Source organism: Coccinella septempunctata, chromosome 3 (assembly GCF_907165205.1).
Source record: "Coccinella septempunctata chromosome 3, icCocSept1.1, whole genome shotgun sequence".
Classification (NCBI taxonomy): Eukaryota; Metazoa; Arthropoda; class Insecta; order Coleoptera; family Coccinellidae; genus Coccinella; species Coccinella septempunctata.
In genome coordinates this window covers 2,986,534-3,010,542 of record NC_058191.1, presented here as the reverse complement: position 1 = coordinate 3,010,542, position 24,009 = coordinate 2,986,534, and the positions used below count along the sequence as shown (strand labels likewise).

The following is a 24,009-nucleotide window of genomic DNA, read 5'->3' as shown; positions in this document are numbered from 1 at the left end:
ATGATTTGGAGTTTCAAAAATAATTTTTATTTCAGGAAAAATCTGTGGCGTACCATCAATATCTGCCAAAATAGGTAGGTCAAACTACGTACGAACGCCACTGGTGAAAATTAAGAAAAAAGTGATACATTAAAAAATGCCTCTTGACTCATAGTATACATGTATGACAAATTTCATTAAAATATTTGAAATGGTATAGCAGATATTGATAATAAATGATTTATTTTTGAAAACTTCACCATCCTGTATCTCAAAAGGTAAGACGTTTAGGACATATGTTCATATGAAGTTTTTCTCTTAAAAGGGGCCCAAAAATCACCCTCATAAATATTGACACTCAATTAGAAAACATCCTGTATATTTATTGGTCCCTCAAGTCATTCACGATGTATGGGACAAGTCAAATGAAAAATTGAAGCATTAATTTTCTGGAACTCATTCTACGATGGCATTGAATCGGAAATTCTTAACTTTTTTACAAGGCGAGACTTTACTGAAGTGTGCGGTGCGATCAAACTTATAATTGCTATACTTGCGACTGTGTTCCCTTCTGTGGCTGAAGAGACTCGACCGTGACATACAGATCCATCCACACTCCGGGCATGACCACACCAACCACATCTGGCCGTCGCTGTATTCTTCTCGTGTCTCCATTATAACTGTGTACCAAAGACCTCCACTGTGACCTGTCTAACGCTAATTGTTCCCAGTTATGATTGGCATTAATTGATTTTAGGAATTGATGCAGTATATCCTTAAACCGCTTATACTGGCCTCCTGGTGTCCGGGCTACCTCAGTGAATTCGCCATACAAAGCTATTTGTGTCTTGTGTCTTGCATCCTCAGAATGTGGCCACTAGATCTAAGTCGGGCCCTCGTTACTTGAGTCTCAATTGTTGTACAACTCGCGCGTTGCAAGACTTCTGCATTCGAAACTTTGTGGAACCATCTGATGTGCATTATCTGTCTTAGATGACGTTGTTGCGTTTGTTCAAGATGTTTAATATGTCGCCTGTAGGGCGTCCAGCTTTCGCTTCCGTAAAGAAGCGTTGAAAGGACCACTGCTTTGTAAACAGCTGTCTTGGTCTTCAGATTCAGGTCGTGATTTTGAAACACTCTATCCTTTAGCTTCTAGAATGCCCGTGATGCCGAATTGATACGGTTGTGCATTTCCGCGTCTAGGTCAGACCTAGTATTCTAGCTATTTATAAACCGTATTACTCCTATTAAGTACCATCACAGCAGTCTGCAGACTTCATTAGAAGGCTGTGCTACTATCAAGTTCATTCAAAATTCGCTCAGGTTATAAGCTCTTTGTATGAATTGGGAAAATTTAAGGAAGCTATTCGAAAAGGGAACACCTGGTATAATACATCAATGTATGAAAAAAAACAGATTCTTTTAAAATATCACTATACAGGTTGATTAATTAGCATTGGGACATCGCCCAAGGAATAATAATTTGAATCGAAATTTGACGATGGTATCAAGTTAGGACTCAATGAAATATTACTGTGAGAAAAATCGTAATTGTCGAATTGGAGAAAGACAATTGCGTAGATTTGACTCTCCAATAATTCGAAATAATTACGAACATATATGTATAGCAATTGTTTTCAATAAAACCATTACGTGTAGCGAGGACCATATTTTTTTTTTGGTGTAATACTAAAACATACGTTTCCTCATATGGTAGCTATGTACAGGGTGGGCAAATTTCGATGTTTTAGCACTACAGTTTTTAAACCAGAGGAGATACACAAAATCTGATACTCCATTCTCGTTCTTTTTTTTCGAGAAACTTACAATAGTAGTAGTGATTTTTGGCCACTTTCTCTTGTTTTCGAGTTATAAGCTAAAATTGGAAAAATGGCGATATCGAAATTGATTTATATCTCCGCTAATACTGATGATAGAGCTCTGAAATTGAAACATTATACAGGCACTTTTTTACGTAGAATCCAGTGGCGTGCTCGCCTTTTTAGCAGGATTTTTAATTACGAAGCTATGACCCAAAGTTTTGTTTTTTTAAATGGGAACACTACTTTTCTGTGCAATTTTTTGAAAGCATAATTTTTACTGATTTCAAAAATATATAACATCATATGGTTTGTATCAATATAAATAATAGAAAATGGTCAAAAACCTTTTTTCTCAATATTTCTATGGTTTCAACTTTTGATGAGCATAGAAAAATAGAGTTTCCTATAACAAAAGCAGTCTCCTTCCGGCAATGTCATTCTTTCTATGAATATTGGTAAAAAGTTACCAATATTCACAAAATTTGAATCAAGATATATTTCATAAACTTTCATAATAATGAAAGGAGAAGGAGAAGGAGAAAGTGGTACTCATACGATGCTATATTTTTCTATGCTCATCAAAAGTTGAAACCATAGAAATATTGAAAAAAAAGGTTTTTGACCATTTTCTATTATTTATAATGATAAAAACCATATGATGTTATATATTTTTGAAATCAGTAAAAATTAAGCTTTCAAAGAATTGCACAGAAAAGTAGTGTTCCCATTTAAAAAAACATAACTTTGGGTCATAGCTTCGTAATTAAAAATCCTGCTAAAAAGGCGAGCACGCCACTGGATTCTACGTAAAAAAGTGCCTGTATAATATTTCAATTTCAACGCTCTATCATCAGTAATAGCGGAGATATAAATTAATTTCGATATCGCCATTTTTCCAATTTTAGCTTATAACTCGAAAACAGAAGAAAGTGGCCAAAAATCACTACTACTATTGTAAGTTTCTCGAAAAAAGAGAACGAGAATGGAGTATCAGATTTTGTGTATCTCCTCTGGTTTAAAAACTGTAATGCTAAAACATCGAAATTTGCCCACCCTGTACAAGGTGGGCAAATGTTTTAGGACTACAGCTTTCAAACCAGAGGAGATAGACAAAATCTGATACCACATTCTCGTTCTCTTTTTCTGAGAAACTCACAAAAGTAGTAGTCATTTTTGGCCACCTTCTTTTGTTTTCGAGTTATAAGCGAAAATTGGAAAAATGGCGATTTCGAAATAAATTTATATCTCCGCTAATACTGATGATAGAGCTCTGAAATGAAAACATTATACAGGAACTTTTTTAAGTAGAATTCAGTGGCGTGCTTGCCGTTTTAGCAGATTTTTTAATTACGAAGTTATGACCCAAAGTTATGTTTTTTTAAATAGGAAAAATAGGAGATTTCTGTACTATTCTGTTCTATTTTTCTGTGTTCGCCAAAAGTTGAAACCATAGAAATATTGACAAAATAGGTATTTAACCATTTTCTATTATTTATATTGATACAAACCATATGATGTTATATAGTTTTGAAATCAGTGAAAATTAAGCTTTAAAAAAATTGCACAGAAATCTAGTGTTCCCATTTAAAAAAACATAACTTTGGGTCATAGCTTCATAATTGAAATCCTGCTAAAAAGGCAAGCACGCCACTGTATTCTACTCAAAAAAGTGCGCAGATAAATTTATCTCGAAATCGCCATTTTTCCAATTTTCGCTTATAAACTCGAAAACAAAAGAAGGTGGCCAAAAATGACTACTACTCTTGATAGTTTATCAGAAAGAGAGAACGAGAATGGGTTATCAGATTTTGTCTATCACCTCTGGTTTGAAAGCTGTAGTGCTAAAACATCGAAATTTGCCCACCCTGTACAGGAACAGCAATACCGAAAGTACAAAAGTAAGTTATCCACTTTATTTTGTGAATGAATTCTTCCATCAGTGTGTCAACAATTAATGTGGTTGAGAATGAGAAACACACTATTTCTAGTTAAAACTTTACGCCTACAGAGTAAAATAAAGTTTTAACTAGAAATAATGTGTTTCTCATTCTCACCACATTATCCACTTTAATTTTATATCAAGTATGGACGCACTGGTTGTTAGCAAGCATTGTTCCATTAAACGAACAAAAAAATTTCGCTTTTGATCTTCTATTCCGTTTTAATTCCCTCTGGATCACCTGCCCCAAATCGAGATTTCCGCAATAAACTATGCATGTTTAAATTCCCCGAAACAACACAAACCGCAAAGAGACTCAATCAGTCGAGAATACTTCATTGAGAACATTATACAAACATTGAACGGACTCAAACACTCAAAATACGCGTTCCGCAGTTGTGATGCAAATTTTCCCGAAATCATTCACATCGGTATAACGAATGAACCAGACCAGATACCCGAATTATCGATGGATATTTACGCGAGATCCTACGTTTATGGAAACGCATTAAAATATGGAAAGCTCGGTGAAATTATAAAGTACTCCAGATGATTTACGATTCCGAAATTTATTACCCGATATATTTCTATCTTGTATATTATTTCAGGCGGAAGCGCCGATTGAAACGCGTAGCTTCGTAAGCATATTTCAGTTTTCCGGAATCCGTTTCATCTTTTCAGTGCGTGTTTAGTTCGCGAGTTTCGGGTATCTCTAGCGAGCCGTTTCGTTCTTGCAATGAGTGAAGTTTACTCCCAAAATGGGCGGATGAGCCATGTTTTCTGAATATATTCATATGAGTAAGTCTTAGGTATACATAGGACATGGATGATCAAGTTTAGATCGAGATTTTTTGAAGATTTTCGATATCGAAACATTTATAGTTAAATCGGGATTTACTCGAGCGTTGTGGAGACCTAGTGGATTTTGAAGTCTAGAAAAAAGGTTCTAAGATGTATGCATTTTCAGCGGTGGGGAAAGCGTCAGCAGGTTCTCAAAGATGTTAGAAAAATCGTCAGGTGTACATACTCGAGCGTGTCAGATTGAGATACTATATATGCCCTACGTGTATCTGATAATGAATTCATTCTAATTTCACAGTTTGCGTGGTGGGGCTGGCCGTACGGAAGACTTGAAAATGTGTCAGATTTTCTGACGATATGTTAATTGGGCCAAAAGGAAGCTATTTTTCAAGAGACTGACAACACGGATGTGACGCAAGGTCACAGCGGTTCTTTGAATATGCAAAAAGAATCGTTATTTTTACTTATTTAATACCCTGCATTTCAAATATCTCCCCAGTAAATGGTGGATTGCTTGCAAGGTGCATGTCGGGTATCAACGGATACAAGCATGTCGGGCATGACCGGACAAAAATAATTTCAATTTTTGTTATAAAAATGCCGGAGACATTAGATTCTATAAAATCTCCTCAAAACCAAAATACTCCAATAAAGATCAACGAACAAGATTCTTTATCCACCAAAGGCAAAAACCAATGGTCAAAAAGAAAATATTTCTGATGAACAAATTCACAAAAAAATGTTTGTGATAATCTCGAAGAAACTTTGCCAGTTCCGAATACTGCAGAACACAGAATAGTTAAAAAAAAATACTTGAAAAAAGTGCTCACTTGCACTCCATTATAAATGAGAAAAACGAGAATGAGGCTAAAGGAGTAAAAAAAATTCGAACGAAAGTTTGAATCGAAATGTTTTTGAAACTAGTTGAACAAAAAACACAAACTAAAATTTTCATTCAAACGAAAGAACACGAGAGCACGCATTTTCTCATTTGCCATGAATGTTTCGACGAAGACTGCATGGATCCATGGTTGTGAGCAGAGTTGTCTCTGGTTGTGAGTGTAATGGATGGGTCTATGAGGGCTGCTCTGACGTAGAAAAGGGTCATACGTACCTATTACAGATGTGATTATTGTTGAAAGTTAGTTTTTTTCAGTATTATCTACAATTTTTTTTCGTGTCCGATGTTACCCGCTAGTCTTGAAGAAATTCAAAATGTTCACTTTATTTTCTTTGAACGATGCACGTTTATTTTATAAAGTATATGTTTCACTATTTTTTCGTATCATGACCGGCACTACCCGAGGTACTACCCGACTTTTCTCTATACTCGACAGTAGATGTCCATACAGATGGTTAATCTCGCTGTTGGAGACGTGTTGACCCATTAATCTGACTCTAATCAGGGGGGTTTTCTCAATCTGACAGTTTGAAGATGATAACAATTTTTTTGAAATTTCTACCTTCCTGTACCTCTAATCTTGTCTGTATTCACTATGGAAGTTGTAGATAATAAAATTCTATACAGCTTTCGTCTGAAGCAATATTAAATACCCTCAACCGTTTTCGAGCTAGAGGGTGATAATGACGAAGAGCTCAGCCACACATGCGAAAGGCCAAGATTAATGTGAAAACCCAGTATAATGTACATTCATCGTCGTATATCTCAGAAACGTTCAAATGTAGAAAAAATTGCTTCGGACAAAATTTGCGGAAAATGTTATATGCCCTAAAACCTTTATAATGAATGCGAAAACAATTTGAAGCCCAGGAGAAGAGATAATTCAAAAAAACTTTTTTTTGTGATCTTTATGGCCAATTTTTTTTTGTTCTGGCTTTCTGAAACTGTCATCTTATATTCTTACCGTTATTCTTGAACCATTAGCTTCAAATCAAAACCGCTCGAGCATGTATACGTTACGTTTTTTTTTTTCTACAAGTTTGGTTCCCTTTCACACATTTTCGTCACGCTTAAATAGTTAGATTAAAAGAATATATACTTTACAACATTGACCTCATATATTTTGATCTGGCACGCTCGAGCATGTACAATGATCGTTTTTATTTTTACTATACTGCTGTCCTAGACAATTCCCCCTATATACAGGTCTAATTTTTGGTAGAGGTACTCTACAGGTCTCCTTCTATTAATCTGACATGCTCGAGTAAATCCCGAATTTTCCTCTTGGACTCCCCAACTATTATTCATTCCATAGATTTCGGAAAAAATCGAAATATTCAGGGAAATGGAATGATGATTGCAGTGTAAAATTGCTGAGAATATATGAAAATATAGAAACAATATGATTAAAAATTTCCCTTTCATCTCTTAATCTGCAAATTATAGTATTCATGGAAATTTATTGAATGACACTCTCCTTCTTAGTGATGAGCACTAGTCTCGTTTTCGAGACGAGACTTGATATTTCAATGAAGAGACGAGACGACACTTCTCTCGACGTATTATGTTTAAAAAATTTAAACTTCAAATTTTACATGACCATTGGTCTTTTCTGTCCCATCATTTTAGATAATGGAAAAGGAGCTCGATACAAATAATATTTATCCCCAATATTGTCGAATCTGTAGTTTCTAGAGAGGAAATGAAATTATGATTGTTACGAATCTCTCGAGTTCGAGCCTCGTTCTGGTCGAAAATTTTTACTTTTCAGTCTTCATTTGAAATAGGGAAATATTTATTCGACTTGAGAAATAATGACATTCTACGAAAAATTTGAAGCGCCTCTATTTTTGTGTAATGAAAAACCGCATATCCTATTACAGGTTATACAATAAAGTCAGAAGAACAACACCGTATTCATATAAGTACATTTCCTTATATGTCCCATCCAAGACACGAAAGCCACAGAAAATGAGTTTTTTTAATGATAAATTTCATCAGAATGATCGATAGCAGAAATTCTTCATTCAATGCGAATGCAGTAAACGCACGCAATTTTTTGGGTATGTTTATGTAAAACACGAGCTTGTGGATATATTTCATAAATATTCCGTTTATATCTGCGTCCACTCTAAAAAATCTAATGGATAGTAAAGTGATGCAGCTGGGGCCTGTTTTGCAGCAAAATCTTTTGTCGGCCTTCAATAAATTTATATACTATCACGATATGGGTTATGGCATGAATGGGGACTATTATTCTCTGATTGTTGACGATTTCCATGGCACAGTTTGTTATTCTCATTATTCTGGAGGAAACATTTTTAGTTAGCATTCAACGGTAATAGAGGGAGATTCATAACTATTGATAGGACCAAATGTGCCTTGAAAAGCTCTTACTCAAACGATTTGCTCCTGCGTAAAATCTTGCAGTAATTTGTCAGGAGCAAATCAACTAGAAAAAATTGTTACTTGACAATGAACTGAAAAATGGACTTTGAAATCGATATGAGTGATACGGTTTATGTAAATATCAAAAAGTTTTAAACTAGAATTATTCGAATACAACTGAACCCATCAACATATACAGTGTGAAAATTGTTGAATTTTCAAGACCAGCCGACTGCTTTTTGAAAGTGACTGGTCTATAGAGACCTTCGACTGTTATTTGCATAATTTGACGTTTAACATGAATTTTCTTTAGACGTCAGTGTATATCAAACCTAGGAATAATCAAGAGAACACAAGTATATAATATTGTTTGAAGTTTTCCGATTGTTTCTTCTGATAGGCCTGAAAGAGTTGTGTTGTATAAGCAGAAAACTCGTAGTAGCCATTAGTTGTTAGCTGTATGAATTCGGTCGTGCAGCTATGAGCTGCGGTCTGAAAATTTGCATTAGATGCTGTGTAGGTATCCCAAATTCGGGCCTCAAAAAAAAAACAAAACTGTGAAATTAAAAATACATTCTGTTAAAATTTTTTATTGTGTGATACACATAGTGTGTGTTACACGTGGTGAAGCCCATTTTGTGCCCTTGTAACACAAGGTACCATTTCAGACCCCCGTTTGAATTATGAGGCTTTTCTTGTTTTGTCATTCACGAATCATTTTTCAGGCTTTGTCCAATTTCATCGATCGTGTGATGATATTACGTGTCTGAAGAGAAATTAAGTGGAAATATATGCACATCAGAAAATATAACATTGCTTCGAAGATGTCTTTGTCTTTTATTACCCTTCGTTCAAAAAATTAATCCTTCTCGAAACCGTCATAAACCTGATGGATTTGTATTTCATGAACGTGGAATTTCTCGTCGAGAGTACTTGAGTGCTTTTCTTACTTCTTCCTGTGATATTCTTGTCTTCGCGTGTTGTAAATCGAAGTGAAGTGGTCGGTTCAGCAGTAAAAATTCCTGCAATTTCTATGTGTTCTCCGTGATTCCAAACAACTTGATTCTTTCGGTTTGGAATGGAACAAGAATCGTTAAACTGAAAAACTCATCTTGAGACCTATGTAGATTTCGAATTCTCCAAAAGATATCCCTCTGATTAAAGATACTTCAGACTACAAGATTTCAGTTCCATTAAGTTTATGGCTATGTACCCCACAACAAAACAATACAAACTTTTGTTAAATCTGACATGTAACTGGACAGTTCGAAGATAATTTTTCGCTTTCGTGGCTCTCTGGCTATGAAATTCAAAACAGAGATCTTGCCATAATTATTCAATGATGCCACATCAATAAATACGGAATTCGATGCAGAATTGAAATATCTGGAATGCCATTTGACGAAAATTGGCATTAGTGTCGCGACGACTAGTAATGGATTCCCATGTGAATAAAAAGACCCTTTGATACCCTTTGGAATCAAAATAATCTGTTACACGAAATAACTATAATAGCAAGCAATTACTAATTTTTTCCCATTAAATTTTAGAATATTTCATTACTAAATTAGTTCTTCTAAGGTGATTCCTTGTTGAAAATTAAAAGAGGATCTTTCACTTAAACTAAAGCTTTTATACCTTTCCATGTAAAAATGCACGCTTTCAATAATGTAATTTTTTTCTGATCGAACCAATATTGAGCTATATCGCCTTAGTTACCATGTGTCATAACACACTCATATTTCCCTAGGGAAATATGGAATGTCAGTTCATATTTCCCTAGGGAAATATGAAACGTCAAATCATATTTCTTTCAAAACGTCAAATCATATTTTATTTCTTCATTTAGTAACAAAATGGAAACTGCAATTGTTGAAATTTCCACTGAAAGTGGAAGAAATATCTTGTTCATAATTATTCGTCGACGAGACTACAGTTTTCTTGAGAACATTCCGTGCAGCAGCAGTCTCGGACGATTCTCCCAAAACGGTCTTCGCAAAGACTGTGATGCTGCAGATGGCTCTCCCTCCACACCTGCTATCATCTTCGCTACCTTATTTTTGTGCAGCATACTGTCAGCCAGATAGCCTTCTGCAACAGACGAACTTTTCCAACCACCATGTCTCTTGAGTGTTGTCATTGAGGCTCCCGCATCGGCAACCAAAGTCGCGGATGTTCGTCTTCCACAATGGCCTGTATACATTTTCGGATTATCTAATCCCAACCATTCAGCAACCTTACTCGGAATTTTTCCGAAGGTATTTTTGCCGACAGGCTGAAGAGTACACTTCTTATCTCTATAAGCTACGAAGAACCTAAGAACGCCTTGCGGACACAACGCCGAATACCCCCGCACCAAACGAGCAGCACCCAGATCTTCTTCATCAATTATAGTGAATATTCTGTTTATATCATTCTTAGTTTTTGAGACTTTAATTATGATTACCGACCCACGATCTTCGATATCTGAAGATAGCATATTCACCAGTTCTTGTGTTCTGCAGGCGCCAAAGATTTCCATTATTAAAACAACCTTCAAAATTGTGAATGTAAAAATCTTATCAACAGAGGAAATCGAAATGAAACTTTTACCTTATACATCAAAAAAACGTCATTAGGAGCTTCACTCAAGAATGTCTTGAGCTGCTCCCGGGACAACACTGCTGATTTTTTAGGAACGTATCCTTTATTTTTGTTCTTGACAAATGCTTCGACTTCATCGAATAATTTGACATCAGTTTTTTCCTTCAAATGTAGCATTGATCTTAACATCGATAGTTTCGGCCATAACGTGTTTGGTGAATATTTCTGCGACTGGGGATCGAATGAATTAATCATACATCAAGAATAACAAGAATCAGAGCAACATACCAAATCTTGGAAATATGCTAACAAAATATTATCGCTCACACCGTCCACCAAATTTTTTCTTTTCCACTCCTGAAAGCAATCGTACTCTCTACTGTAGGCAGCTTGAGATTTGGCCGGAACCAAAGATTCACGGGCTTTTGCCGATTGAGTTTCGACGTGGTTCGACATTATTTCAATAATTTTATTTCTGACAAGACGTCAAAATGAAACCAGTCAACCATGATTTTCAGAAACATGGCCCATAGCAACGTTAAAAATTTAATTATTACAAAAATATACAATCTAACAATGATTTTCCCATAACAGATTATTTCAATCAGAAAAAAACTATTGATTACACCACGGGAAATATGAATATATTTCCCTCGGTTGTCTATACATCCCTCGGGCTCCGCCCTCGGGATGTAACTTTGACAACCTCGGGAAATATACTGTTCATATTTCCCTAGTTGTAATAATAGCTATATTGTTTAATTGCTGAGAAGTTGAAATTATGACATTTCAATGGCATATTTTACCAATAAAAAGGCTACCCGTGGATATCTCAGACTCATTGAAAATAGTTTTTGACTCATGTATTATATCGACAAAAGCAATTGTTTCAGAATAAAAAAAATAACATAACTTTTTGTCTGAACGGATATTGTATGAATGGAATAAAAACTCTTGTATGTAGCTGTCAAGTCAAGCCTTACGAATGGTAGAAAATGACCACAAAATGGCGTTTCTTCAACTATATTCAGCACTTTGGAGAAAAAACAATAATAATTTTTTTTTCTCATTTTTGAGCGTGCAACATTCCAACGAAAGATCTGAGCACATAGCATTTTTCTCCGAAAGAAAACGTTTGGAATTTATGGAACCTTATTCAATATTGGCACGCGCTACTGAGTACTATACATTTACCCAGAGCGCCACCCAATATGAAAAGGTGTCCCATCAATTCCAAAAAATGCTATGTTGCTCTGATGAGGTCAAATGAGACCGAAACCATGATCAGCATCTGCTTTTCTTGGATGGAGCGTACTCCATTTGGGACCTTGACGATGGCAAATTGGCTAGTTTAATTCAGATCGTAATACTTGTTGATATTCATATCGGCGGGTGGTATGCATCTGAATTTATCCTTAATATTGTATTCATTGCCTCCTTGTTTAGGCGTGATCATTCTATTATTCTAGTATATTTTATATTTTTTTGAATTTATATCCGAATTCGGAAGCATGGTATATATCCTAATCAATAGTCTGAGTCATTTAGCATATTTGAACCAAAATTGTCCCAAGTCACCCGAATCTACGGTACCGATCTTGAGGAAAATCCCCCACAGGGTTTATCTTATTTTTTTGGTCAACCATCCTCTATACCTTCTATACCCCGTTCATAATTATCACCATTCATTCGAAAAATATCCATTTTCAAATTTGCATTTCCTCCTCAAAAACGACCATTTGCTATTCTTATTTTATATTTGCATTCTGATTGTCAATTCAACTTTTCAATCGGATCAGATTCCAGAATCAACTCAGTATCCCCTTAGGTGTGTTGTGAATAAAGTATTCCTACAACCATCACTTGTATGCTATTACATCTTAGAAACTTGGGAATTCAAGCGGAATCTATTCAGTAGATTTGTCCCCTTCATTTATTCGACTTGCTTAGTGAGTTCGAGAGCTTGTTTGTAGAATTACATGCATTCCCTCAAGGGCCAACTGGATACGGATTCGAGGAAGTATTCCAGACCAAGAGACAAGATTTCAATTACATTGCTATACACTCAGCTCATTTCCCTCTGAACTCTACTTGTGTAAACTTTTTTCATTAGAATCCATTCGTGCGGGCGTTAATTGGAAAAACTTCTATTCTGATTTTAATGCGATCTCGAAAGTCGAATTATAAATTGCACAATTCGGATTTTTTCGATAGTTGTTCGGAAATTGATGGAAACGAGACCATTTTACATCCATAATACGTCGAAATCAGGATGATGGAAATAATAACAGTACATATTTGTTTAAATTTTCCGGACTTCAAACGGCAAGTAGATTATCCTTCTGATCAATCCTAATAAAGAATGAGCTCACATAATGCTAGGCATGCCATTTGGATCAACAAAAGAGCTATCAAGTTACGGATGACGAAAAAGTAATAGGATTTCATATTTTCTATGCATAACACTCTCATATCTAGAATAGAATCATGTTTTTTGTGCCTCAGAAAGGCTCAGGAACAGGAGGTGTTAACCCTGATGCCCTTTCTGCAGTTCATCGGCTTTCTCATTTCCTTCGACACAATAATGCCCTGGTTTCTATTGTAGAATCACTTTATTGCCTCTGGTCAGTTGCTTTATGGTATTACGGCACTCCCATGTCAGCAGAGATTCCTGGCAGTGTGATTCCAGGGATCTCAGCATGGTCTGGCTGATATAGATATGCGACCCTTCGAGATTAATTTTAAGACACTCCTGAGTGCATACGTAAACAGCCAGTGTCTCGGTCTGTAAAAAAGAGGTCCCAGGGCTTTAGAGACACTCAGTGAAGGTCCATATACGCCAATGCCCGTGCATCTCTCTGAATTTGAATCATCAGTAAATCATATGGATGACTTTTTGTCCAGACAATTCACGAAACTTACTGCACTAGGACGGTCAGATATGACCGTTAAAAAAGGCGTTTTGAAATCGAATATGATTGTCATAACATCCGATGGTTTTGATAAAATGCAGCAGGCGGCATTTCCTCACTTGTAAGGGGGGACAGAGAAAGTATGGGCTCAAGCGCTGCTGTAGGAGCTGTGTGCATAGCTCCCGAAACACCAGCATAGGCCAGCCTTTGCAGTTTCTGCAACCGGTTGCTTGTGGTGACCTCTTCGATTTTTGTCCACTATGCTAGAGACGCCTAGGTGACAATAGGGCGTACTACCGCTGTGTATAGCCACAGTACCATTTTCGGTTTCATGCCCCATGTCTTTCTAAAGAGTCTTTTGCAAACCCACATGGCCGTCGTGGCTCTGGAAAGAGTCTTATCTATGTGTTTCCTCCAGTTGATCCTGTTCAGGATAACACCTAGAGAACCACTGGAGAAGTTCAGAGACTGGTCGTTTAGGATCGGAGCTTTTTTTTTGTGTAGCAGGATGAAAATCTGCAAGATAGACGGACACACCCTCTCTTGAGGGGGAACAAGTGTGGGGATTCTCACTCTTCTGAGCGCGAGACCCACTAAAAACCCTAAACTGCTTCTTCATAGATTCCAGGCATTTTGCCTATTAACCAGACTCTTATGGTTTCTGGATTCTCACACGATCATAGTCGTGTTGATAGTTGTATGATGCCTATATCTTTTATAGGTTAACCTCTTCTTTGGTTTCTTTTTAAATCCTTAACTGATCTCTCGGTCTTCGGTGGTAGGTTCTTGACCTTCTAGCTTCCTCTATTGGATCGTAGTCGACTAATCTTCGTAGTTCCTCATTTGGATGTTGTTTGGCTTTGTCGAATATCCTTTCCGCCTTTCTCTTCATAAATTCTGTAACTGGTTCCCATTCCAAGTCCTTGTAGATTTGTTTGTTCCTGATAAACCAGGGTACATCCATCGCCATTCTAAGGAGTTTATTCTCAGTGGCCTGTATTCTCTTGATGTAGGTCTTGGCTGCGAAGCCCCATGCCGCCGATCCATATGTGAATTGTGGTCGCGCGATAGTTTTAATCCTCGTCAACTTGATGTTCTTATTCATATGACTTCTACCTATGAGTGGATAAAGTCTACTCATTGTGGCTTTTGTTTTATCAACTGCACATTTGATGTGGTTTTTCCATGTTGGTCCTCTGTCAAGCTTCACTCCTAGGTATGCTGCTTCATTTTCCCATTCAACGTCTTCTCCATCAACTTCAAGGTTTTCTTCCATCCTCAATCTTCTCTTTTGCAGTAATATTGCTTGAATCTTTCTTCCATTGATTTGGATTTTCAATTTGATGCACCATTTGAGTAATTCATCTATGGCTTCCTGCAGTCTCTGGTGTATGATCTCTGGGCGTCGATGTCTGAACGCTATTCCTGTGTCATCTGCGTACAAGGTGAGCATATTTCTAGCATTCTTCAGGATATCATAAACGTATATTACGTAAAGCAGAGGTCCAAGTACCCATCCTTGAGGCACTTCTGCTTCCAATTGTCTGGCTTTAGAGGTTGCTCCATCTATCTTCACATAAAAGTTTCTATTCCTCAGGTAGTTCCTTATAATCTTGCACAGCTTGGTCGAATATCCTGCTTTTTTCATCTTTTCATCTTGTAGATTAGGCCTTCGTGCCATACTCTATAAAAAGCTCTCTCGATATCTATCAGAACTAATCCTGTGGCCTGTTTGGTCTGCATTTCTTCGGTGACGTATTCTATGCGCCGTAGCAATTGGAGTTCAGTCGAATGTTCTCATCGAAACATTTCTGTTTCCTCATTCAGCCTTTTAGCGATAACCCTCTCGACGATTTTTCCTAGTGCTGATAGTAGGCTGATTGGTCTATAATTTTGAGGAAATTTCCGTTCCTTTCCAGGCTTATTGAAAACTATCATTTCTGCAGTTTTTCATCTCTCTGGGTGGTATTCGGTCCTCATCACTCCGTTTGTTATATTCGTCAAGGCTGCTATTCCTTGTCTAGTCAATTTCTTCAACATATAATTCGTTATCCTATCTTCTCCCGTCGCTTTCCTGTTTTTCAATTTCATTATGATCTCTTTGATCTCTGTTGGTGAAGCCGGTTTTGGAATGATTTCGGTTTCCGGTGGTTCCATCAACAGTTTTTCGTTTGCCTATACTTCTTTTTCTAGATCTTCATTGTCATAATCATTTCTGTAGTTTATTCTGGATTCTCTCCTTCAATTGAGTCGGCCAGTGCTTCGGCTTTTTCAAGACTTCTTCAAGACCGGAGCTCTGAGGTCAAGGTACCTTTTTCTAGAGAACGGAATCAGTGTTGCCTTCGAGGGATTGACAGTTAGCCCCTCCTCCTTACAGCACTTTTCGATAATCCTGAGAGCAATTTGCATCAGGTTGCTTAGTGGGCCCTCATGCTCGCCTTTACCAGTCACCATTCGTCGGCGTATGCCTGGACGTTAAAACCACCTGCTGTGAGCCTCTCCAGAAGACCGTCCAATTGCAGACTCCACAGCAAGGGTGAAAGCACCCCTCCTTGCGCGAAAGACTTAAAAAATCTACAATATATGATGGTCGGATTCAATCAAACTTCATATTATGTATCACGGATCGTCAAATCTTGCAGATGCAAAGCATAGAAATGCTTCGACATATTTATTAGGGACAATTTATATAATGCCTGACAGGTACATATCTAACAAAAAGGTTTCGAGTTTGATAACAAGACACAGAAATTTTTCTTTGGTGGTATTTTCACATCTGAGCCTTTTGCTCAGAAATTCAGAATTATAAAATGAGGGAATAGGGAAAAATTATTCCCCAAATAAATCAAACACAAATGTATTGTACCAACCATTCGTTACGAAATGAAGGGCACAGTTATAATGATTTTTTATTATGCTTTAAATTTCGCAGTGTGAAATTATCAGTTATTCATTATTACTTGGTCTAATGGACCAATAATGAGTCATTGTTTCAGCCACACACAATATATGTTGTTTTTTTTCAGAAAGCCCTGGGGAAGATGAGGAAGAAAAGGAGAAAAAGTTTTCGCCGAGAAAATTCAGCGACGTTTGTATAAATATGCCAAGGACAGACCCAACGACAACATGCTTGTTGGAGAAACCACATATCGACAAAAAAGTGAAGGTAAGAAAAATAATTAATTCCTTCGAACAACTGCTGTATCATTAAATAACCATTGCAAAAAATTCAAAATAATATACAGTGTGAAAACCACTCACGGATTGAAATCCTTATACGGGGTGTTTCCTAATTGAATGTCAATATTTATAGGGGTGATTTTTTGGGCCCATTTTAAGAAGAAAACTTTGTATAAACATATGTCCTAAACGTCTTACCTTTTGAGATAAAAAAATATTGACATTCAATTAGAAAACACCCTGTATATTATAAAATTATCAAAAAGAGAGAGATGCGTTATATTTCATAGTGCGCTTTTAAAGCATGTATTTAAATTAACTACATCAGGAAATGTGTTGCAGTTGGAGATTGTTATATTTTGCATTTTCACTTCTACGTGAAAATGATTGTTATTTCTGGAAAATGATTGAAGTTTAATTACGATGATTTTCCTGGAAGATACGCGACTCGAAAGTTGGAAAATCCCAAAAAGATGGAGTCAGTTAAAACTCCCTCCAGACCTAACGGTTGTGACGAGATCGGTGGAATTTTCAGACCCGGCTTAAAGCCGGGTCCAGACTATGTAACAAAACATTTTATTAACAAAGTTATACAACAAATGTGTTAAACAACTTTGTTATATAACTTGTTATAAAATACCAGAGACATCCAGACTATGTAACAAAATAAAACTAAACAAAAGTGCTCAACTGGAAGCAGTGGCATCTGTAGGACATTGAAAATGTCCTCAAACGTAGAGGATGTCATTTTGGCAGCAGCAGCTTGTGTGATTTTATGTAGACGAGTGAAATCTCATCGTTGAGAGCTAGGGGAACATTATAGTGGAACAACTCTTTTGAAGGATCTAGCAATGGATGACATAGACCCATTGACAGGGGACATTAAATGTGATGGTAGTTTTAAAAATTTCCTAAGGATGACAAGTTCTGATTTCGAATTCCTAATAAATCAAATCGGCTATAAAATAGACAAAAAAGACACGACATTTCGAGATGCAATGCCAGTAAAAGAAAGATTGGCGCTGCAGTAAATGTTTAATAACACAAGTGTGGACAAGTTGCGGCGTGTTTTATAACAAAGTTATATTACTTTCTTTGATCTTTACCGACACCCAATGGATAACATAAAATTTGCTATATAGCAAGAAAAATGTTGTATAACATTGTGTTATATAACTTTTTCAATTGAATTTCTTTAACAAGTTATATAACTTTGCTATATAACCTGTTTTGTTACATAGTCTGGACCCGGCTTTACAAGATGAGTTGCTCTTTTCGAATATGTATCACATTTATTTTCTTAGAAGATACGCGACTCGAAAAATTCCCAAAAAATGGGATCAGTTGAAACTTCCTCAAATTCCGCCGGGGTGGATGAAATGTCGAGATTTATCACTAGAAAGTTTGCTTTTTCAGATAATGTGTCACGTTTAAATCTACTATGATTTTTCTGCTAGATAAAACCTAAGTTGGAAGTTGAATAGTGGAAAAATAAAAAATCTGATTTTCTGGTAAACGGTGTTAGATATCCGAAAGTTTGGTAAGCAAATGTAGGTTTTCGAACACGCTGAATCTATTGCCAGCAATTTCGAGAATTTCGAGAAATGGCATTTTTCAAAAATTGAAAATTTCAATCTGCGATATCTCCTGTTATATTTATTTGATCCAATTGGAATTTCTGGTTCTATAATCAGCGATGCCTAGGCTTCTACCCTAGCACAAAAAGTCGATTTCGAAAATCTCGATTTTTGGGTCAAAAATGAGCAAGGCGTTAGACCCCCCCCAAAAATTACCTATTTGCTACTCTGTCTAAAAACCAGGTTGTATTACTACTGTCTCAGGATATGGAGTGCATAGAATTTGTTTTGAAGATTCTAGAAATCCGAACAGTTTATTATTCAATAGAGAATTGCACTCACGAGAACTCTTCGGAGCCAACTCGAAAATGAAAAGTGGAAAAAAAAATTCTCCTAAACAGGGCCAGATATTTGAAATTTTGGTATGAAAATATAGGATTTCGAATACGCTGAATCTATTGCCAACAATTTCGAAAGCCTATCTCCTTTCATTTAGGTATTAATTTCGAAAGTGGCATTTTTCAAAAATTGCAATTTTCAATCTGTGATAACTCCCGTTATATTCGTCTGATCCAATTGAGATTTCCGGTTTTATAATCAGAATTGCCAAGGCTTCCACTCTAGCTCAAAAAGTCGATCTCGAAAATCTCGATTTTTTGGGTAAAAAATGAGCAAGGGGTTAGACCCCCCTAAAATGATCTAATTGCTACTCTGTCTGAAAATCAGGGTGTTCTAGTACTGTCTCAGGATATGAAGTGCATTGAATTTGTTTTGAAGATTCTAGAAAACCAAACAGTTAAAGATTCAATAAAGAATTGTACTCCACAGAGCTCTTCGAAGTCAACTCGAAAATGAAGTGTGGAAAAACAAAAAAATTATTTTCTCCTAAACAGGGCCAGATATTCGAAATTTTTGTATGAAAATATGGGTTTTTGAACACGCTGAATCTATTGCCAGCAATTTCGAAAGCCTATCTCCCTTCGTTGAGATTTTCATCTAGGAAATAGCATTTTTCAGAAATTGCAAATTTCACTTGAGAACGTCAAGACCGAACGGTCTTACCGAAATGGATGAAGTTTTCAGATTTTTTACTAGAACATTTGCTTTTTCGGAATATGCATCACTTTCCGATCTGTGAAAATTTTTCTTCAAGATAAGCGACTCTAAAGGGGACCTTAGGAAATTCTCAAAAATATGGGGTCAGTTAAAAATTCGTCAAGACTGAACGACTGCTTCGATATCGCTGTAGTTCTCAGATATAATACTAAAAGAGTTGCTTCTTCGGAAGGTGCATCACTTTCCGGTCTGTGATGGTTTTTCATGAAGATGAGCGACTTTCATCTTCGAAATGGAATTTTTCAAAAATTGAAAATTTCAATCTGCGATATCTCCTCTATTACTTGTCCGATCCAATGAGACTCGAATTCGAAAATTCCAAATTTTTGGGTCGAAAATGAGCAAGGGGATAGCCCTCCCTAAAATCACATATTTTCTCCTCTGTCTGAGAAGTACTATGTTTCATAATTCCTCCAGAGAGAGAATTTCATACTAGTCGTTTTGAAGATTCCAAAAATCCAATGACTTGATGGGCCAATGGAAAATTGCACTGTAGAGAGCCTTTCAGAGTGAACTCGAAAATGAAAAATGGAAAAACAGAAAATTCGTTAGGGATTAGACCCCCCTAAAAGACCTATTTACTACTCTGTCTGAAAATCATGATGTTCTATTTCTGTCCTGAGATATAGAGTGCACTGAAGCTGTTTTGAATATTACAGAAAAACAAACAGTTGATGATTCAATAGAGAATTGCACTCCAGAGCGCTCTTCGAAGTCAACTCGAAAATGAAAATTGGAAAACCAAAAAAAAATATTTTCTTCTAAACTGGTCCAGATATTCGAAAGTTTGGTATGAAAATATAGATTGCCGGACACGCTGAACCTTTTACGATATTTTCATTTGTTCATATTTCCATCTTGGAAATGGCCTTTTTCAAAAATTGCAAACTTCACCTGAGAATTTGTCAAGACCGAACAGTTGTGCCGAAATGGATGAAATTCACAGATTTATTACGAGAAGAGTTGCTCTTTCAGAATATGTATCACAATTGGATCTATGATAATTTTCTTGGGAGATACACGACTCGAAATTTGACCTTCGAAACATTTCAAAAAAGAGAGGGTCAGTTGAAACTTCCTCAAGGCCGAACTTTTGTGCCGAAATGGATGAAATTCTCAGATTTTTTACTAGAGGAGTTGCTCTTCCAGAATATGTATATATTATATAACATCAGATCTACGATAATTTTTCTGGAAGATAGGTGACTAGAAAAATGACCTTCGGAAAATTCCCAAAAATTTGAGTTCAGTTAAAACTTCATCAAGATCGAACGGTTGTGACGAGATAGATGAAATCTTGCAGTTTATCAAAAGAAGATTTGCTCTCTCAGAATATTTATCATGTTTAGATCTACGATAGTTATCCTGGAAGATACGTGATCGAAAGTTGTCTTTCGAAAAATTTCCATAAAGGTGGGTTCAGTAAAATCTTCCACCAGACCGAACGAAATGGATGAAATTCTTAGGTTTATTATTAGAAGAGTTGCTCTTTCAGGACGGTAATTTTTGTGAGACTGGATTCTGAGAAAAAAAAACTATTTTAAGGTGCGAACTCTAGAAGTCTAAACTGGGGCTTGCTAAAACCAAAAATAGGGGTCTCCTAATTTGGATATCGATTGAAATTTATTCTGGGAGGATTCTGCGTTGACAATTAATGTCAAACAAAAGATACAATTCAGAAAATTTTCGAAAATTGATTTTCGTCTGATGAAGGAGTATGGTATAGACTCCGAAACGTTACAACATAATATTATAATTTCAACGTTCTTTATTTTCAGTTCATTGTCAGGCAATAATTTTTTCTAGTTGATTTGCTGCTGACAAATTAGTGCAAGAATTTACGCAGGAGCAAATCGTTTATTTCATTTTTAATTGATTTTGTTTCAGAGATTGGGAGTGAAAACCCCAAAAAGTTTATTAAGTCTCCTAATTTGTTTCCGAAATTTTTTATTACATCCTAAATTCCATGAGATACCAAAAACGATGAAACGTCCATACGAATACTCGTTATTTATGGGGTATTTAACGTGAAATCCGAATTTTATACATGAATTGAATAAATATAAATTGGGTCACATGGAATTGACAATTCTCGTTCAGAACCCCACATAAAACCACCCTTCCACTTCGATGCACAAACTCATTCGTTGCCAAGGATTCTTTCCATGATGTTCTTTGACTCACGAACGTCTCGAGCTCAATTATACTGCTGGTTTCTTTTTACGAATAACCTAAGACTTCTTCAATCGTGCTTCGGCATGAAGTAACGAGAAAAACATGACTAAACGGAAAGAGGAACTGGAATTTGCTGGGCTTGTCACATTAGAGTATTTGCAAAAGGCACTCCCGAGTCCCGAGCACTAAAGCTTGTTTGACGATATACATGTATACCTAAGAGAATATATTGAAAAATTCTTAGCCTACTATAAAACCAAACAAAATTTCAATGTCGAAATATTTCATTACTCAACATATTCTCCTCTTAATTGGATACATTCATTACAGCGAACCTGCAACGTCTCTAGTCCTTAAAAAAAATGTTTCTTCTTGCTCTGCAAACCAGACACCCAAAGCTTTTATTACCTCCTCGTTGGAAGAAAATTCACCACCTTTTAAACTTTTTTCAATTGAGGAAAGAGATGATAGTCGGATGGAGACAAATCTGGTGATTAAGGGGACTGTTCTAGTAATTCGAACCCTAAATCACGAATTTTTTGCATGGCAATATGAGATTTATATGCAGGGGCGTTGTCCTGGAAGAACAAAACACCTTTGGATAGCTTTGATCGTTTTTAATTTTTAATCTTTTCCTGTAGAGTGGTTAGTAATGTCGAATAACAATCTCCGGTTATTGTTCTATCCTTATCCAAAAAATCAATCATGATTACTCCATGGCATTCCCAAAAAACTGAAGCAAGGACTTTTGCAGTAGATTTTTGGACACGAAACTTCTTAGGTCTTGGAGAACCAGAGTGTCGCCTTTCCATCAATTGATGCTTTAGTTCTGGATCGTAAAAATGTACACATGTCTCATCCATAGTAACTGTAATGTATATTCCAATAATATTAAAGATTCGCAGGTTTTCATGCGCAAGCTAATGACTTTTTTGTGTGTAACATGTGTGACAATATCTGCGGTTTAAATTTGTACAGCAGTTGTTGGAATAAATGTTGTAGTCTAGAAGTTTTTATTCTGGTTATATTCAAATTAATATATACCTTAAAAGTATCGGAGTATCTTCAAATAAGTGCTACTCGGATATATTACAGTAACAATTCGTCTTAAGAAGTCATCGTTTTCAAATCGAGCACAGATCGAACGCGATGCTTCTACCCTTGCACGCTTTTGGTCAACATGCAAACATTTGGGGATCCATTGGCAGCAATTTTTCTCATGTCCAAATTGACGTGAACTATATCATGAACGCGTTCGTATAAATATTTAGTGCTTCAGATATCCGTTTTAGCCCAACTCGGTCTGATAAAATCATGTCATGAACTGCATTGATATTTTCGGAGACACAGAAACTGGCCTTCCCAATTGGTCATCATCTTCAATGGAATATTTGCCTCTTTTGAAGCTTGCAGTTCAATTTTTCACGGACATACGAAGGACATTGATCACCAAGGATATTAAGCATATCTTCGTGAATCTGCTTACGTCTTAACCTTTTTAAATACAGGTACTTGATGATGGCTCGATACTCCAATTATTCGATTTTCACAATTTCGGTGGACATCTTCTTTCTTTCAATTTATTGCGTAACCCTGGTTTGATTTTTGACCTCAAACTTCACAATGATATTTCTAATGAGTTATTGTTTGGTGCTATGGTAACGCAATATTTTTTTTTATGCATAGAACTGGTCTAGGCTAACTAGATATCAATACATCCTCATATTTTACCTATGTAATTTCAAGTAGTTCATAATGATTTCTAGAATGGAAACTGGTAAACAACATATTTCCGAATAATTAAAAAAAAACTGATCCGATTAAATTGAATGTCAGTACTTAAGCCCCAGGAAAGTTTGATGTGGATTGTAGGGTTCCTCAGGGCTCCGTTTTGGGACCACGCTTGTATTTATTGTTCATGAATGACTTACCTCTTCACCTTGCTCTTTTTTTGTTAGTTCTCTTTGCTGACGACACTTCGGTTGTAGTTTCAGCACGGAGTAGGGAGGAGCTTCGCTATGCGTGTGAAACTATTATAGAGCAGTTTCACCTCTTGGGCTAACAGAGTTATTGTAAATGTGAACAAGTCAGTTTGCATGTGGTTTGGTTCAAGGAGCATTCCTGATAATACTTTAGAGTTGCATTATTTCAATTTCGTAATAACTTCTTCTGATCATTGTATATTCTTGGGTATATACATGGATAAAAGAATGAGTTGGTCTACGCATATTGATATGCTCTGCTAAAAGCTGAACTCTTCATTTTTTGCTCTAAATAGAGTAATGGATTCCCTGCCCCTCAGTTCAATAATTCAAGTCTAATAATTTATATACTTGCTTATAGTCAACTTTCCTTTAATATCCTAGTCTTGAGTAACTGTGTAGATTTCAATAGAGCTTTTGTTGCCCAGAAATGAATTATACGTCGAATTTTCAATCTCTGTGGTCGTACATCATGTCGACCTACACTCATTGCTCACAGTTTGTTGAAATTGCCATGCATTTATATTTTAAAATGTTTGGTGAATGCCAAGGAAAATGTTGATAAATGGTCCAAATTATCCGATAACCATGAATATTAGACAAGAAATCAGGACATCCTGCTTGTACCGAAGCATAGGACACGAAAAACATAC

General features: G+C 36.3%; 1 protein-coding gene across 2 annotated transcripts in view; it reads left to right on the top strand.

Moving 5' to 3' along the window:
- The window catches only part of LOC123309346 (transient receptor potential-gamma protein), a 297,127-nt gene that overhangs the window by 114,650 nt on the left and 158,468 nt on the right, over nt 1-24,009 (top strand). The window contains exons 1-2 of one of the 2 annotated variants that reach the window (XM_044892427.1): nt 4,219-4,539; nt 16,353-16,492. In XM_044892427.1, coding sequence (XP_044748362.1) covers nt 4,515-4,539; nt 16,353-16,492 — 165 coding nt within the window. In that variant the 5' untranslated portion in view covers nt 4,219-4,514. Of the gene's footprint in view, nt 1-4,218; nt 4,540-16,352; nt 16,493-24,009 lie in introns of those variants that run through there. The other variant, XM_044892426.1, reaches the window with a different exon arrangement.